This window comes from Athene cunicularia (assembly GCF_003259725.1).
Source record: "Athene cunicularia isolate RWA chromosome 11 unlocalized genomic scaffold, athCun1 chr11_part1, whole genome shotgun sequence".
In the NCBI taxonomy this organism is placed as follows: Eukaryota; Metazoa; Chordata; class Aves; order Strigiformes; family Strigidae; genus Athene; species Athene cunicularia.
The window spans coordinates 7,997,018-8,013,790 of NW_020799113.1; the positions used below are offsets into that span (position 1 = coordinate 7,997,018).

At 38.5% G+C, this 16,773-nt stretch overlaps 1 protein-coding gene across 3 annotated transcripts in view; it reads left to right on the forward strand.

Moving 5' to 3' along the window:
• KIAA0355 (KIAA0355 ortholog) overlaps positions 1-16,773 on the forward strand; it is a 61,205-nt gene that overhangs the window by 26,050 nt on the left and 18,382 nt on the right. For all 3 annotated transcript variants that reach the window (XM_026856723.1, XM_026856722.1, XM_026856724.1), the window contains 5 exons: positions 3,386-4,721; positions 13,093-13,299; positions 15,648-15,788; positions 16,073-16,168; positions 16,312-16,473. In XM_026856723.1, the coding sequence (XP_026712524.1) occupies positions 4,227-4,721; positions 13,093-13,299; positions 15,648-15,788; positions 16,073-16,168; positions 16,312-16,473 (1,101 nt within the window). In that variant the 5' untranslated portion in view covers positions 3,386-4,226. The remainder of the gene's footprint in view (positions 1-3,385; positions 4,722-13,092; positions 13,300-15,647; positions 15,789-16,072; positions 16,169-16,311; positions 16,474-16,773) is intronic.

The following is a 16,773-nucleotide window of genomic DNA, read 5'->3' on the forward strand; positions in this document are numbered from 1 at the left end:
ATGTTGGAGATCTCATTATACAAAGTGTAAGACATGTGGCATTACCCACATGCCTAGTGTTGAGAACTGTGGCTTTCCTCTCTCTACATAAGTATCTCTTTACATGCTGAAGATAAAAGCTGTCCTCTTTAAGCTTTTGTGTTGATTTTATTACAAGGGAATATTGAAATTGTGGAAATGAACAAGTATTTTCAGGTTTAACTAAGAAATTGTGTAGAATGAAAACACAATGATGTATCCTGTTTATACCTGTAGAAAATACTAAACTATCATTTTTTTCTATTAATTGCATTTATGTTCTTTTAAGATGTATCAGTTTTATGTATTGGCTAAATACCAGACGGTTGCAAATGATCAGTGACTTAGTTTGATCCTGAAAGGCTCGGTGTGTAATCGCAACCCCCAAATTGTAGTGTATCTCTAATATGCTTGTCTAATTCAGTGCTGTATAGCTTGAAAAGCCCTTCTTGGATTTTTCTACTTTTGGCGCTAATTAACATTTAGATGTTTCATGATCATTTCTTAAGTTCCTCTGAAATGGGAAATTCATATCTACTTATGGAAAATAATCACCAATTTACTTATACAATGCATATAAATTAACCAACTCTTTTGTTCCATCCGCATTTATATGCAATCAGGAAAACCAATTTAATCATGCTTCCCACTGTACGGCACCATAGCTTGTAAAGCAAGGAGAAAAATGTTTTCAGTTATGCATATGATATCAAAACTGTCTAGAAAATTCTGGGTTTAATGGGTTTATTGCATTTTGACACATTCAGTGTGAATATTGAGTATGAAGTAGTTTAGGTAAGCAATCAGTTTAGCATAATAAGGGATGCTGAAATGCATATGGGAATTTTTGCTGTGTTTTATTTACCATGTTTTTAAAAGTGGGAATACAAAAGAATATTTACTCTAGATCTCAAGCAGAACCATCTGCAGCAATGACTTTGTGAAAGACTTGTGTGTCTGTTGTTTTAGTAAGTGTGAGACTATCCAGTTCTGTGTGTTGTTTTGTCCTGCTATGTCTTGCCTGTTTCTTTATCTTGTGGGATTTTTGTATCATATGTATGTGTCAAAACACATTATGTGAATAAGTTGATATCTTGTCTCTTCAGACAGGTGGAAATGAGAAATTTTAATAATCTTATTCGTTAACCATTTTGACAATATTAATACAGGTTTCATATCTCAAATGTAATAGCTAAAGAAACATTTTGAATTAAGGGGCTCCTTCCTGTTTTATCTGGATTATTCTTCTAAGTGCTAAGGGAAAAATCCCATTATGAATTACTGTTTGATATTAGCCTTGTACGTAGCAATTGCTGCAGTAAGGAAAAGAATGTCCTCCTTTGATCCAATCAATTTATATGTATGTGTAGGAGAGGGAGTGACCTTAAAGTGGGACTAATAGCTAGGACTAGATAAACATTGAAAACAATCGTGTTTCTCTACATTATACTTTCCTTCTGATAATGTCCTGACATTGTTAATCATTTCTTCTGCAGTCTAAAGAAATAGAACATTCCTCTCTCAAAGCAAGGAACACTGTACAAACTTACCTGTTCAGGACGGCTAGTATGGGGTTTCCTACCCTAACCTTTGCCAGTCAGAGAGGGACCTGGGGGGTGATTGACAGCCGGCTGAACAGGAGCCAGCAGTGTGCCCAGGTGGCCAAGAAGGCCAATGGCATCCTGGCTTGTGTCAGCACTAGCGTGGCCAGCAGGGACAGGGAAGGGATCTGAGCCCTGTACTCGGCACTGGTGAGGCCACCCCTTGATTCCTGTGTCCAGTTTTGGGCCCCTCACTACAAAAAGGCCATTGAATGACTCGAGCGTGTCCAGAGAAGGGCAACGGAGCTGGGGCAGGGTCTGGAGCACAGGTCGTACGGGGAGCGGCTGGGGGAACTGGGGGGGTTTAGTCTGGAGAAGAGGAGGCTGAGGGGAGAGCTCATCGCCCTCTACAGCTCCCTGAAAGGAGGGTGCAGAGACCTGGGGATGAGCCTCTTGAACCAAGTGACAAGCGATAGGACAAGAGGGAATGGCCTCCAGTTGTGCCAGGGAAGGTTTAGACTGGATGTTAGGAAGCATTTCTTTCCAGAAGGGTTGTCAGGTGCTGGAATGGGCTGCCCAGGGAGGTGGTGGAGTCCCCAGCCCTGGAGTGTTTAAGAGTCGGGTTGACCCAGCGCTGAGGGATCAGGTGGAGTTGAGAACGGTCAGTGTTAGGTTAATGGTTGGACTGGATGATCTTCAAGGTCTTTTCCAACCTACATGATGCTAGCTGGTGGGATAAGAGGTAATTAGGTCAATGCAGTTCTGACTCTGGCACAGAAGAAAGGAAGATGGTTGAGGTGGGATTAATTAACAAGCTATAAATTCATAGTGTGTAAAAATTAAAAATAATTATTGTCACATGTGTGTATAAGTATATATGTATGTGTTTATATAAAATATGTAAATGAGCTCCTAGTATAACTGACCATTGTATGGATATATGATTCCAATCTGTAAACATGATCATGAGATGCCAAGCCCTGTCCAGTTAAGAGTGTGTTTAGAGTGAGTAAGGGCTTAAAAAATCTTTATGCCCTTTTCCAGAAGCTCCAGTTCCTCCAGCCTGGCCTTGAATGTCTTCTGTGGTCAACTGACCCTTGCTCACTGCTCAGGCTCTGTTCACCTTCCTACAAATGCCTTGGCTGTCCAGCTGCACCAGAGTTTTCTAGTAGGAGCAGGGCAGTACTAGAAGTTGTATTTTCTCTTTACTTTCATGTCTGGGGAGTGTGTTTAGGCCAACCTATGTTGTTAGCAATTCAGCCTCATATAGTATGTTGCATATGTCATCCTGAAATGGGATGTCTATGTTGTATTTTTTAGCTAGTCTCAGGATATACACAGATTTCTCCACTGTTGTATTGAAAAAAAAGTGAAGGACCTGTATCTTGATTTGGTAAATTATTAAAATGAAGGGAATATCAGATTTCTGCAATAAATTATAGTGTGTGAAAAAAAGCTTCATTGATTTAATTTTTAAATTATTTAAAAAGGATGAGGTTAGAAAATGTGATTAATTCCCCCTGAGGTCTGCATTAATAGCCTTCCACTGTTCTTAACTCTGAGGGTTGCACTGGGGATTAACTATAGTCTTAAGTTTGGCAGTCTAGGATGGGAGACTTAATAAGAAAATATTCAGTGGTGTTTAGTAACAGGATGACACCAGCTTGTAACTTTTAAACTGTTGGTGCAGTTCTCCATTCTTTTTGATCTTGTGTGTTGTTGACAACGTATGCCTAGAAAAGTATATCAGAACACTGCAGGAGTTAAAATCTTAAACCTTCTCATTGTTCCATAACATTTTAAACTTTTTTTTTTTTCCTTCACAGGAAATGACCTAGAGGCCTTACAAATACGTTTGTGCATTTTTGTTCTGAGTCTACAATTGAGGGCAAATGCAGTCTGGAAGCACCACTTCTTAATGATACGACGGAAACAACTACCTCAACAAACAAGGAAAGGGGAAGAAGGCTTGCAATAATAAACACTCTAATTTTAAATAGCATATACTTGCAAAGTCTTCTGTAAGCAGAGTCCAGATTTTTTTTTCCCTCCAGTATTAAGAAGAGACACTACAAATAAACTAATTTGGCAGACTGGATCTGTCAAGACATTTGAAGATATTTGATCTGCTGACATAAGGATTTGCTTTTTCAAGGAAGGAGCCTCTGCACTGCTTTTATAATCACTGTTGATCGGTGGTTTGCTCCACTTTTCCTGCCATTACTAATGGGAAAATTATGTTAAGGTATTGCTTCTAAAACTATTATTTGCGTTGACAAAAATAACTTTTGTAGACTTAACAGCAAGTGACCATATGCTCATGAAGAAATTGTAGGCGATAACTTCTCTGCTCCAGCGTTGCTTTTCTGTGTGCAGCGTGGAATGAGACAGAGCATTATCGAGATACTTCGGCTTGCTTTTTGAGTACAGTTTATAACTGCAGCAGGGCTGCACTGAAAATACAAAAAACACTGAAAATACAAAGTCAGCAAATCTGCTGCCTTTCTCACTGCTGATACAGATTATACAGACGCTTGCCTTTTTGAAATGCCTTTTGTGAAACTTATGTACACAGTCCTCCACTGTTACTGTACATAACTATATATTCGAGGAAGGAATTTGACAAGTGATTGTTAAATCAAGAAATCTTTGGACAAGCACTCACTTATGTATTGCTGTAGTGCACAAGAAAGCAAAATGGACTACAAGCGGCGCTTTTTGCTTGGCGGGTCCAAGCAAAAAGTGCAGCAACACCAGCAGTATCAAATGCCTGAGCTAGGCAGGACCCTGAGCGCACCGCTGGCATCCACAACCCCAGCATCCCCTTTGGTCTCCTCAGCTGCTGCGGGCAGCTGCAACCACCCCGTGTCCCACACTACTCCGATCGCAGACATCCAGCAGGGAATCTCCAAATATCTGGATGCACTCAACGTGTTTTGCCGTACAAGCACTTTCCTTACAGACCTTTTCAGCAGTGTATTTAGGAACTCGCACTATTCTAAGGCAGCTATGCAACTGAAAGACGTGCAGGAACATGTCATGGAAGCAGCGAGTCGACTCACAGCAGCAATAAAACCAGAAATAGCAAAAATGCTGATGGAACTGAGTGCAGGAGCTGCAAATTTTAAAGATCAAAAAGAGTTCAGCCTACAAGACATTGAGGTAAGTTACCTTGGGGGATAGTGTTTTGCATGTGAACTTGTATTGTTCCTTCTTAACTGAACTCTTCAAAATCACTTCTACACCAAAAGTTCTCTCTGCCTTGCTTTGTAGTTGTGGGTAATGCTGGTAAAAAGGGAAACTCTTTTATTCTGTTTTTTTCAAAGTATTAAGATTTACCTTTGCAGTGCCTGACTTCCCACTGTGTTGAATTAGGTATTTAGCTGGTATTTCTGTATAAGAACTTGTGCTCTATTTGAAATTTTAATGAAATGAGAGTTATCATTAAATTGTACTACCTATATAATTGTAAATTGTAATCTTTAATATGAAGTTATAACCAGCAATCCAACAACCACTTTCTTAGTGCTTAGTTTAAAAATACTAATGATGCAAAACAAAAAACCCCTGACACTCTACCCCTCCAAACCAAATAAATAATGTTTTTAAACAATTTTGCGTTTTATTTTAGCTAATATTTCTAACAATATTAAGGCATTGTATTCTATGTTAACCTATACTTCCCCTAATATTATTCATTCTGAAGGGAAACCTGAACACTTGAGAGTGGTGCATTGTCATAAGTGTTTGTGTAAGGCTGCATATTAATTGACTAATGATTGAAATTTGTGTAAAATAATGTTTTACCATTCTTCAGAACATTTTTGTCTTTTTGAGTTGTGCTTAAATGGAAAATACCATGCTAGCAGGAGAGATTCGTGATGTAAAAATTTGTTATGACTTTGCTATAATTTCCATACACTGGCAAGCAAGTGTCCAACACTCAGAATTAGGATGTTTTGAAGTTACGAGAGGATCCCCAACTCTCATCATGCCTGGCTGAGTATTTCTGAGTATTTCTCCCGTAGTAAATGAATTAATCATGTAAACAGGCAGTGTTAAGTGATAGTCACATGTGAATCTCTGTTTTTTTCAGTAGTTCCTTGTGTTTTGACATATTTCATTAATTTACAGTAGTCTTTGCAAAGTTATTCTTACAGAATTCAATCCTGAGTGGAAAACTTACTATTTTGAGTTCTCTTACTTTTGATTTAGATTTCAGGTAACTTTGTAAGAATGAATATTGTACACACACGCTTAAGCATTATCTGCTATCTCTAACTGCACAATTTACGGACAACGTAGTTAAGTAGCATGCTATTTGTAGTACATAACTGTAGTGAGAAATATGACAGTTTTCAGTGTTGTATACTCAGTATAGAGTGAAGTAAGATTGGACATATATTTGTTATAAAAGTTGTGTTAGACTGATATTTTTAAAAACAGTCTAACATCACTATGTTTAAGGCTGTAGGGAAAAAATCTGATTTTTTTAAAATTTAAAAATCAGTGTGAGTTTTTGCATAATTGAAGACCTTGATAATACCTGTGCTGAAAAACTTCCTTTAATTAAAAATAAAAGTTAAAACATACAGAGCACTACCCATCTTCTCAGGTTTTTTTGTGGACTTTGAAACCCTGTCTTGCAAAATGTTGGCAACTATCTGTATACTGTTTTTATAATCTAGTCAAGCAATTCTAGGTGCTAATTCCTACCCTGCCCCATGCACCGTGTGGGGAGAGTGCTTCCTCAGCAGTGAGTGGAGTTCAGGAGCAAAAGCAAAGCATTGTTTGCATAAATTAGCAGCGTGTTCTGCCAGCTTAAAGCAAAGGTAGAGAAACTTGCTTTGGTCCCTGCTTTACCTGTACAGACCTAACGCTTGTTTCTGAGCTCCATGTGTATCTGCACTGCTCTCTTCACCAGGCACCTCTATGGTAAGAACAAATGTAAAGAGAATGCAGGCAAACCAGCTGGGTTGCTTGCTTTTCTTTTTAGGATTGCTTACTTTCCTTGTGGAAATTGACCACTTGTCATCATACTCCTCTTACACATTTTGTTAATTAAAAATGCATCTTGCACACAGCTTTAAAAAAAAGCCAATATGCAAGATTTATGAGAACTTTGGAGTAATGAGACAAGTATTGTATTGTGCTTTTGCTTTAGAACCAGCAAAATTTAAGGATTTGTCACTGACTTACACGGTGGTGCTATAAATCAGCCAGGGAGCATGGTTTAGATGACTTAAGTATATGGGCAAGCTAGTTGGATGTTTGTGCCCAGGAAGCAGTTATCAGTTGCTCGCTGTCAAAATGGACCCTGGCAGAGGTCAGTACAGAGAATATATTTAAGTTTGGCGGTGACTTGAAAGTACATGATGTATGAGTACGCTGGAAGACTGGTTGAATTAAAAATGATCTTGAGTTGAACAAAGGAGTTTTCCAGTTGGGATGGAATTCAGAGGGGAAATCTAAATGCTAAAATATGTAAATAGAAATTTTCTTGAGTGGAGCCCACTGGGCAGCAGTTCTGAAGAACAGTTCTAGGGCTTGTAGTAGTCATATGGTGAGTGGGAGTTGGTGTTGTGCAGTTGTAAATAATAAATCAGTGTTGTTGCTATTGTGTAAAGAGGCAGTTGTCAGGTATTTAATACGACTATAACCTGCAAGAACCATGAAATAAGCATTCAGTTCTTTTCACTTTAGTCATTATGGCCTTAAACACAACAGTGCACCTACGCACCACTGCTGTTGCTCTGAAAAATAGTGAGCAACTGGAGGGGCCCCATGGGAGAGTAGGAAGAATAATCAGACATTCAGGAAATAAGACTTCAGAGGACAGATTGAAAAGACTGACTACAAAAGAGAAGACTAAGGGAACTTAGAATTGTTCAGGTATGTAAGAAGCTGCCAGAAGATATGGCAGCATTCTGTTCTTCAGTTCTTCATGTCCGTGTAAGGTGGAGCAAGACAAATGAACTTAAATTTCAGAAGGAAAGATTGATATTAGATGCTGTGAAAATGCTTTGTAATGCTAGCGAAGCACTTGTGGATTGCTACAAAGGATAGGGAGTCTCCATCATGAAGAACTTACAGAACAGGTTAAGCCTGCATCTAGCAAAACTGACCTAGGGGAAATTGCTCCTTGCTTGGAACAGTAGGATGACCTTTTGAGAGCCTCTCCTATTCTGCTTTTCTGTGATTTGGAGACTGAGCTATTTATGCTGAAATTTAAACAGTGTGTTTGTTTTGGTTTGTTTTAACCCTGATCTATACAAAAACGAACATTTCATAAAACTACCAGCAGGATTAAAAAACTCACAATGGAAGCAGAAAAATTTAAGGGGTGTGCCTGACTTCTTCAGAGTTCACTGACCAGGGGCAACAAGGGGAGTGAAGAGTGTGAGAGGGAGTGTAATTGTTTCCTTGGAAGATACAAGGGGGGAAATACATGAATATCTGACAGTTGCTTTTGTAACTTCTCTAGTGGATGACTGAAAGAACCTGTAACTCTGAGAAAGAAGTGAGAGATGGTTGAATGTCTTGAGTTGGCAGCTCAGCAATATCCAGTACTCCAGAGCCTTATTTGAGGGATGGAGTCTGGTATTACGGAAGCAGCAGGAGGTGTATGTAGTTCATGGTGGGGTGGGAGGACAGAACCTCAAATTGATGAGAAGTACACGAAAATGAAGCTTTTTCTATGCATGACCCCAGCTAAGGAAAACATACTTTTCCTAAGCCTTCCTTAACAAAGGCTCTATGTTTTGAGGAGGAATGAGAAGTATAAGCAGAGCAGGTTTGACTTCAGAAATTTAGCAGAGAGCTATGGATTTTCTGAGGTGCCACACATTTTTGTCTACTATAGTGGGCTCTAGCCCCCAGGGAAGGCAGTATCAGGAAAACTTCCAAGTTCTGATGAACATACGCTGACTTGGATTTGGACTAAAAACCTAGATTTGAACTGTAGCAGCAGTGGGTGAGGGTTTTAATTTATTTATTGTTTAGCAGAACAGAGCTTGCTAGTTCACAGCTGTCTGCCAGGATGTATAAGGTGACTTCTCATCATGAGAGTGTTGGTGACAGATGGAGTTTCCCAAGGTTTCTTAATTTCAGAAATGCAAATGCAGATTTTTATTTTTTACCTTTCCTTTTCGCCTTTCAAAAAGCTCTGAATCCTCAAGTGTTTTGTGCCTGTATGGGTGAGGAACAGCTTGGAAATCGGGGGGAACGAGTACGTTTTATGTTCAGTTTTTCTGATCTGTTGTTAAAGTTTTGTAAGCTGGAAGAATGCAGTAAAATTCTGCTTCTCTTAATAGAAGTGTTAAAGGAAATCCTGTGGGGAGATTAAAACTGGGAAAAAGTTTGGATATTTCCTCATCTTTTGTGGAGTTTTGCAGCAGCCTCAGTACTGCAAAATATAAAGAATGAATCTTGGTTTCATTACATGGAGCTTGTATGTTGTCTTAAAAGTGGTAGTAGTGACAGAGATGCACATGTTGCCTTCCTAAACAAAAGGGAAGTGTGAATTGTCGCAGGCTGTTTACCTGGGTGTTCTGTTTTGTATTAAATGGAGATAATTTTTGGCTTTTATGTATATAAAGTAACTGAAGATTTTTTTTAACAAGAAGCTTGTAGGACAAAAATGTCTGAGTAAATACAAAATGTAGCCTTTCCTTAGCAAACATTGTAAAGCCCAATTTAAATATTTTTTTTAAATTATTATCATTCCTGTGATCTGCAGGGATTGGCTTCAGAATTTTCTGAGTTGAGGAACTGTTAGTAGCAAAAGCTGCTTCAAATCAGTAGAAAATGCTATGGCTTGGAATGCCGTTGTACTCTTGTCTTGGTCTGTAATCTCATGGTCTGCTCTCAGATCTGCTAGCGTTGTCTTTAGAAACATTTTGTATTACATTTTAATTGCTGCTTTTTATTTTTAAAATGCTTATCACAAATTGGTTTTTGCTAAATTATAGTTAGCATTTTAGTAGTTGTCAGTATCAGATTATCACTGCTAGGCTTTTAGATTGACTGTTAGGAGGAATGAGACCGCCGGGTTGCCCATGTCCCATAATACTGTAGATGTAAAGGTGAAACTTCTGCTGGAATCTAGTTTATCTGTCAGGTAGGTTTTTTTCAGTGAGCAGGATTGTGTCTTCTCTTTGAGGTATTTTGGTCATGAGATCGCTCTTCTGAACTGCAGGGCACTGCTACATAATAAAAATGAGTAATATTCTGCCCACTTTCAGTAGTAGGTAGGAAAGGGTATTATTTCATAATCTACACCAGTTTGAGCCATACCTCATTGTTAACTTCGTTATATTGCTATTTTAATCTGGTCTCTTCAGTGGGTAGACAGGTTGCACACCGGGTTTATCTTTACCAAAGCCATTAAGAACTCTCTTAAGGGAAATGGGAGTAGTAGGAAACCACTGAAAAAGCATGTTGTGGTGTTTTGGGTTTTTGAGTTTTGTTTGTTTAGGGAAATAGCAAAAAAAAAAAAGGAAGAAAAAAAGAAAAATAATTCTACTACATAAAATGGTACTTTGGACTGCAGGTCAGTGTTTATATCAAGTTTGGAAGACTGACACTGGTTATTTGCTAATTTCATTAGTGGTAGCATTCTGTTGTGAAGAATCTGTTGTATCCAATTTGCTTGCCAGGGAATTTGCGTGGCAACACTCTATAGCAGTGAAATCTAGGAATTTTATGTGCACTTGGTCCAGCAAAATATTCCAGAGTTGATTGTGTGCCCCCATTAGGAAGACAATATGGGACAGAGTAATCTAACACTGTGTCCATGCCTGATGCTCCTGTTTGTTTGTAACCAGTTGTATTAAACGCATCGGCTGTTTCAGAGACAAGGAAGTCTGATCTGAGACCTCCCCAAAAAGTCCCATTTGCCTGAACAGGAAGACAGATTCCATTAGGTAAGGTTACTCAGCTGCTGAGATAGGTAGCTCTCCTACCTGGTAATGCATTAGGGAAATACAGGTGCTAGAGCTGTATTTCTTGGGACAAAAGGTTTGCAAGCTGAAGACCTCATTGTATACGCAGTATAAATTATACTAAGAAATGGTTTAAGAAAACACCACCACTACCAAGAAAAACTTACTAGTTGACACCTGTGATGATTCCAGCTCATCTTTGATTACTGTAGAGTCTCTAGGTTTTTATTTGTTCTTATTATGGTCTAAAGCAGGAGCAACAAACACTTCTGCATGGGAAGGTACGGAAAAATAAACTCAAAAGCGAGATGGTGGTGCTCTGAAAAAACCCACATACCTATGCTAATATTCTTCTCCAGATTTTACAACAGAGATTTAGTATATTGCTTTACAGGCTTCAGTAAGTGCTGGCCAACCCCGGTTCTATTTGTTAAACTGGTGGTGGTTGCACTTCTTTCCCACAGTCAGGACAGAGTTTCAGCTCTTTGGAAGAAGAGCCTCAAGAAGTGGACTTTAAAGCAAAGTGAATTTGGCGTCTGCAGTGAATGTTTAACAGTGCAAAAATCCTCTGCCACTTGGATTTCATTTTAAGCAGTTAAAACCATCCTTACCCATTTCTGAGGAAGACAGAAATAGATTGTTTTTCAAAGAAAATAGAAATTCAGTAAAGCAGATGTTACTATTTATCTTTATTGTTTAACACTGTAAATTATACTAGGAATGTTGTGTGCTGCCACTTAAAAACTAAATCATTTGTTTATTTTGAGCATTATTCCCAGGCAGGGGAAACTTCAACCTCTGTACCTTAAATATTCTTTGAAACTTAATCAGCTTGAAATTCCTAGTGAGTCCTAGTTTCTTCTTCCCCTGAGAACTGCATTGTTCGTATACAGAAATACTCAGATCACCAGTTGCCTTTTCTTGTAGTTTTCTTATAAATCTTTCTGATCTTGTAGCCAGGAAAGTTGGGAGTCTTACTCATTTTATCATTTGCTGACTGCTTTTTTAATAAGGCAAACTCCACTTTCAGAGGTCAGTCGAAGTACCAAAAATGTTTTAATTTTATGCCTTGTACAAAGAAGGGAAGTGATTGAACCAGAATGGAATGTCAAAAGGAGTCCGGATGCAATGGAAAAAAGCATTGCCACCACTGGTTCTTCTGAAGTAGATAGTTAATGCATATAACTCTTCGTGTGACTACACAGTATTGCCAGTAAGATCATTGTGTCTGAATAGTTTTATTCCAGAAGAATGTAGCTGAAAATAAGCCAGATGATTTATTTGCTCCAAGGCATGATGGCTTTGTACATTATCTGTGTATTTTATGAATTATTCCTAAAATGGAATTCAAGTTGAGTCTTTTTTAATAAATCAAAGTCAAATATACATTTTAAAACCACTTTGTGTGACAAACTCCATAAAAGAAACAAAACATTTTGCATAGTTTTAAAATACTTTCTACAGTAATTTGGAAAATACTTGCTTCTCTGCTGCGTTCTAGTTAGGCTTGGTTGTAAGTTTTCGTCTGCGTAGGAGGGCGTGGCACTGAAGGTAGATGGAGCACTCCTGCTCGTGCTGCTTTGCTCTCCAGGTTGTCCTGGGTGGTTGCACTGTCTGTTCTTCCACATGTGTTGGCTGGACCTAAATAATCAGTTTGTGTGACCTGTTTTGTTTTGCTTGTAGTAACTGAGGCATACATTTGGTCATATTTCTCATTATCGTTGGTGTGGGAGAGGGGGGAGGTAAATGGGGGATGGGAACTTAGAGGGGCAGAGGTTCAGGCTGGGGAGCCCAGCTCTGGGTGGCAGAGGTGGGCACCCCTTCCCTGGCACCGTGCTGGTGTTTCCCTCAGCCCAGTGAGGATGGGGAGGGACCAGCAGCCCTTCACTTCCCTGCCTTTCCTCACACTTCCCGAGTATTACATGACCCATTTCAGTGAAATATTCTGAAGAGGATTTGTGCCAGCGCTAGCAGTTAGTTCCTGTCAGACAATGCAAGTGACAGGGCTGCAACTTTGTGCATGCCTTCTGCAGTCACTGCTATGTTCTAAAAATGGCACCGTTGCCACTGTATTATGTGGCAAAATGTTTTTGATGCTTATTACCCATTATTGCTCTGCTTGGAAGATAAACTGCTGGATTAAGCTGCTCTGCTTTCTGTGATAATGTTTTAAAATTACTCAGATTGTTGTTTTGGGTTTTCAGCATCAAATCAGCTACGTTTGTGGACCAGTGGGTTTTGCTGTTGAATTTGTCCTTGTGATAATGTTACTCCCATTTTTGTATTGCTTCATGTGCTTGATATTGCTAAGTACTTACCAAGCTTTTCATTCTTCAGATAACCATAACTTCAGTGCAGAAGTAAAAATGACATGGGATCAGTTTGGTCTCCCTTTAATTCATTGAAACTAATGCTTAGTCACGGTCTACCTTATTTTAAGTAAATGGTTAAATATCATATGTTACTGAAGTGTTACTTTAATGAAAAACAATCTGAGTTTAACTTAGTTCCTTACCCCAAACAATGAACAAAAAGGAAGAAGCTTCTGTGAAATCTATTTGCTTGAAACTGGTTTGTTTCTTCTCCCACAGGTACTTGGGCGATGTTTCTTGACCGTGATGCAGGTCCACTTCCAGTTCCTGTCACAGGCTTTGCAGAAGGTCCAGCCAGTGGCACACTCTTGCTTTGCTGAAGCTGTAGCTCAGGAGAGAAAGAATATGAGTGGGGCTGGAGCCTCAAATTTAAGCCCCACGAATGAGCTAGAAGATGCAATAAGATCATGGAGAGGAGCAGCAGAGGTACGGAGTTCTTGCTGTAGTGACATTAAATTTTTAGTAAAATGTTGTATGTTTAGTGAAACCTAAATTCAGGCTGGATGCCCTAATAAAGGAAGAAAAGCTCTGATTTTAAAGACATGCTGCATTTTTTACCTATATGGCAATTATACTGGTTTTGGCCAGTGTAAAGTGTTCTTTGTGATGTGATTGTAAGGCGTGCACAAGCAGCGGAAACAGCTTTTTATCACTATTAACAAATTAATAATGTTCAGATTTGGCAGACAAGGTGACATGTAACATGTCATTTAAAACCAGCAAAATCTTGATGAAAAATAACTTAGATATTGTCTATTTCTCTTACATTTTGAGTATGAATTCTATTTTATACTTTAAAATCTTCATGGTAACAACACTTCTGTCTTCATGCTGTTAATCTCGATGTTGCTTGATCCATCAATTGCTGGAATACTAATTGTATTACTTAAACGTACCACTCTCTGGACTTGTATTTTCACAAACACTTGCCATCTGTGGAATCCTTACTTATCCTGACAAAAAAAGTACCTTACAAAGGCAAACAGTTTTATGAGCTTTTCTGCTTTCCCTTGCCCTGTTGAAGTCTGCAGAGGGATAGGTCAGCATGGATTCAGACACGGAGTGCCTGGTTTCCTTAAGTTCAAGTAACTTGGACCATGTGCTTTTGAAGTCTTAATTTGACAGCCCACACAGGCACATTAATCAGCTTGACTGGAAATGTTGTCAAAGTTTCCATTTATCAACTAACATCTGCAAGGTATATGGAAGCAAACAAGTTACCTTTAGAATTCTGAATGCAGAGGAATTGTAATTTTTACTACAGCATAAATTTATTTCGCTGGATAAAATAGGGATTTGGGAGTGCTTTAGGTATATTACAGATAATTGTAACAGGTCTGATCCTGGTGTGGCTTTATGTCTTTTGCATAAAAATAGTTAATTTCATGGTTAATATACTTAGTTTCTTAAAACTGTGTTACAATTTCTAGAAATACCCTGCAATTGCTATCAAGTTTGTTTAAAATGTTTTTAAAATTAAACTTGGGTTTGCAGAATCTGGGACACTAACTTTCTGTTTTTACCTCTGTAACAGCCCACTTCAGCTTTTTCTGTTAATAAAACCTGTATTTTAAAATAGTTTAGTACAAGTGTTACACTAATCAAATCCTTTATTAAGCATGCATGGGGAGGAGAAGGAAAAAAATACAGATTCCAGAATAACAATGAAAGAAACTTCTCAATTTTTATGGTTGACTAAAATAACTAATCTGAAGTATTTGTGTGGGTGTTTAGGATAGAATAAGAAAAAGCTGTGCCCTGTAGATAAAAAATAATTGTAGATAGACTAATATACAAGTCATTTTGATAAAGGGAGATTTGAAATACTGAAATCTTTCTCAATTTTTACTTTGTGGAGTGGAAGGCAGTCCATTATTTCCATATAAAATCAGCCTCTTTGGCAGGAGAATACACTACTGTTTCAGAATAAAGTTTAAGAAGATACTTTGTCAGTGGCTCAAAACTATTTTTCCTTTTAAAGATTTTTCACTTGGAAAATGCTCTAATTTTGTGTTGGAGGTGACCAACGTGTCTGTCCGTTGGCATTGTACCAAAAATCCTGTTTCAACATCCTGCTTTAGAGCAACACTCCTTCCTAGACTGAGAAATAAGCCATACGTGAGGCCTAAATGCAGTTGAGAGTAGGTTTCTGTTTATTTTACCCTGCTCAGTAGTGTAATATTCTACAGTTAAAACTAGACATTTGACTTTTCATGTTTCTTATTTTTCAAAATTGTATTACATAAAGCTGTTATCTTGCTGTGCTAAGTTGACCTGAGCCTTGTGTGGCTCTTCTCAAATTGCACCACAGGAATCATCCTTGATTTTATGAACTGTATCTTCTTATGTACACAGGAGTGTTTGTACACATGATTAAATGTATCTTGTGTTTCTGTGGCAAATAATACCCTTTACGTTGAATTTAAAGTCTCTCCTCTGGTAAGCACAGTCATCATGTGGCCTGTGTAACAGGATCCTTAGTCCTGAGAGGGAGCTGAAATAGTAACAACAAACAATGTTGAATTAAGTTGCTAGCCAACACCTATATGCCATGCAAATTACATGAGATTTGTACTTCCAAAGTAGCAGGAGAGGTTTAATAAGTTATAATAAATAATCTTGTCCAGATCCTTTCCATCAGGTGCTGCTTCTCATCTCCTTTGTAATGTTTTAAACTCTGTGGGGTGGGTTTGCTCTTTTAAAAAAAAATTAATTAAGCTTGACCTTGTTTAATGTTGAACCTCTTTACCCTGGATTCTTATTTTACATTACAGGCCACATCTCGATTGCGAGAAAGAGGCTGTGATGGATGTTTGGCAGGAATTGAAGTTCAGCAACTTTTCTGCTCACAGAGTGTTGCAATCCCTGAACATCAGCTGAAGGAGCTAAACATAAAAATTGACAGTGCTTTGCAGGTGAGTTTTTAGTCTGCTGCTCTCATTGGTGTGCGGTACAGTCAGTGGGCCCAGGAATGAAATAGGGAAGGAGTATGTTACTGCAGAGTTCCGTATCACTGGCAGCCATGAGGTATTTCAGAATTACAGTATTGGAATCCTGTATGATAAATGTGGCTATGCTATAGAACTGAGTAGGGTAAATCTATGTAACAATTATTATATATGTATCCAGACACAGCGACTGCATGCTTGCTTTACTTGCTGATGTGCCTGCTCTGTCTAAACTTTTTGTTCAATGTCAGGCTTACAAAGTGGCTTTGGAGAGTTTAGGCCACTGTGAATATGCAATGAAGGCTGGCTTCCACTTGAACCCAAAAGCTATTGAAGCAAGTCTTCAGGTAGGATCTGCTAAACCTGCTCTCTCTTTCATCCCTCCTCTCCTTGAGAATAAATATTTAAAAAAAAAATTTTTTTAATTGGACTCATTAAGATTCTCTGACGTCTTCATTTCTTCTAACTGATCTGTTGTTTTGTATTTCAGGGCTGTTGCAGTGAAGCTGAAGCCCAGCAAACGGGAAGGAGACAGACTCCACCTCAGCCAATTCAGTGTGAATTGCCCACTGTACCTGTTCAGATAGGGTCGCATTTTCTGAAAGGAATATCCTTTAATGAGTCTGCAGCAGAAAACCTGAAGCTGAAAACGGTAATAACCCTGAATTTAACCACAGGAGAGAAGAAAACAAAAACAGAAAAAGGGGAGAGGGGAAAAAAAAAAAGAGTAGAAAGAGTAGAATTCCTTAAAATTCAGAGAACAACTGCAGTAGAAGTTCAGTGCCAGACTTGTATTTAAAAGTGCTTATTTTTAGCCTGACTTCCTGTGGAAACAAGATGTTGATAACAATGTAGGTCCATGCCTGCCTGCTTCTGATAATGTTTTAACCACCTGAGCAAATTCAGTCCAATCTGAAAGAAGCTTAGCAGCCTAAGAGGTAATGAAGCTTCT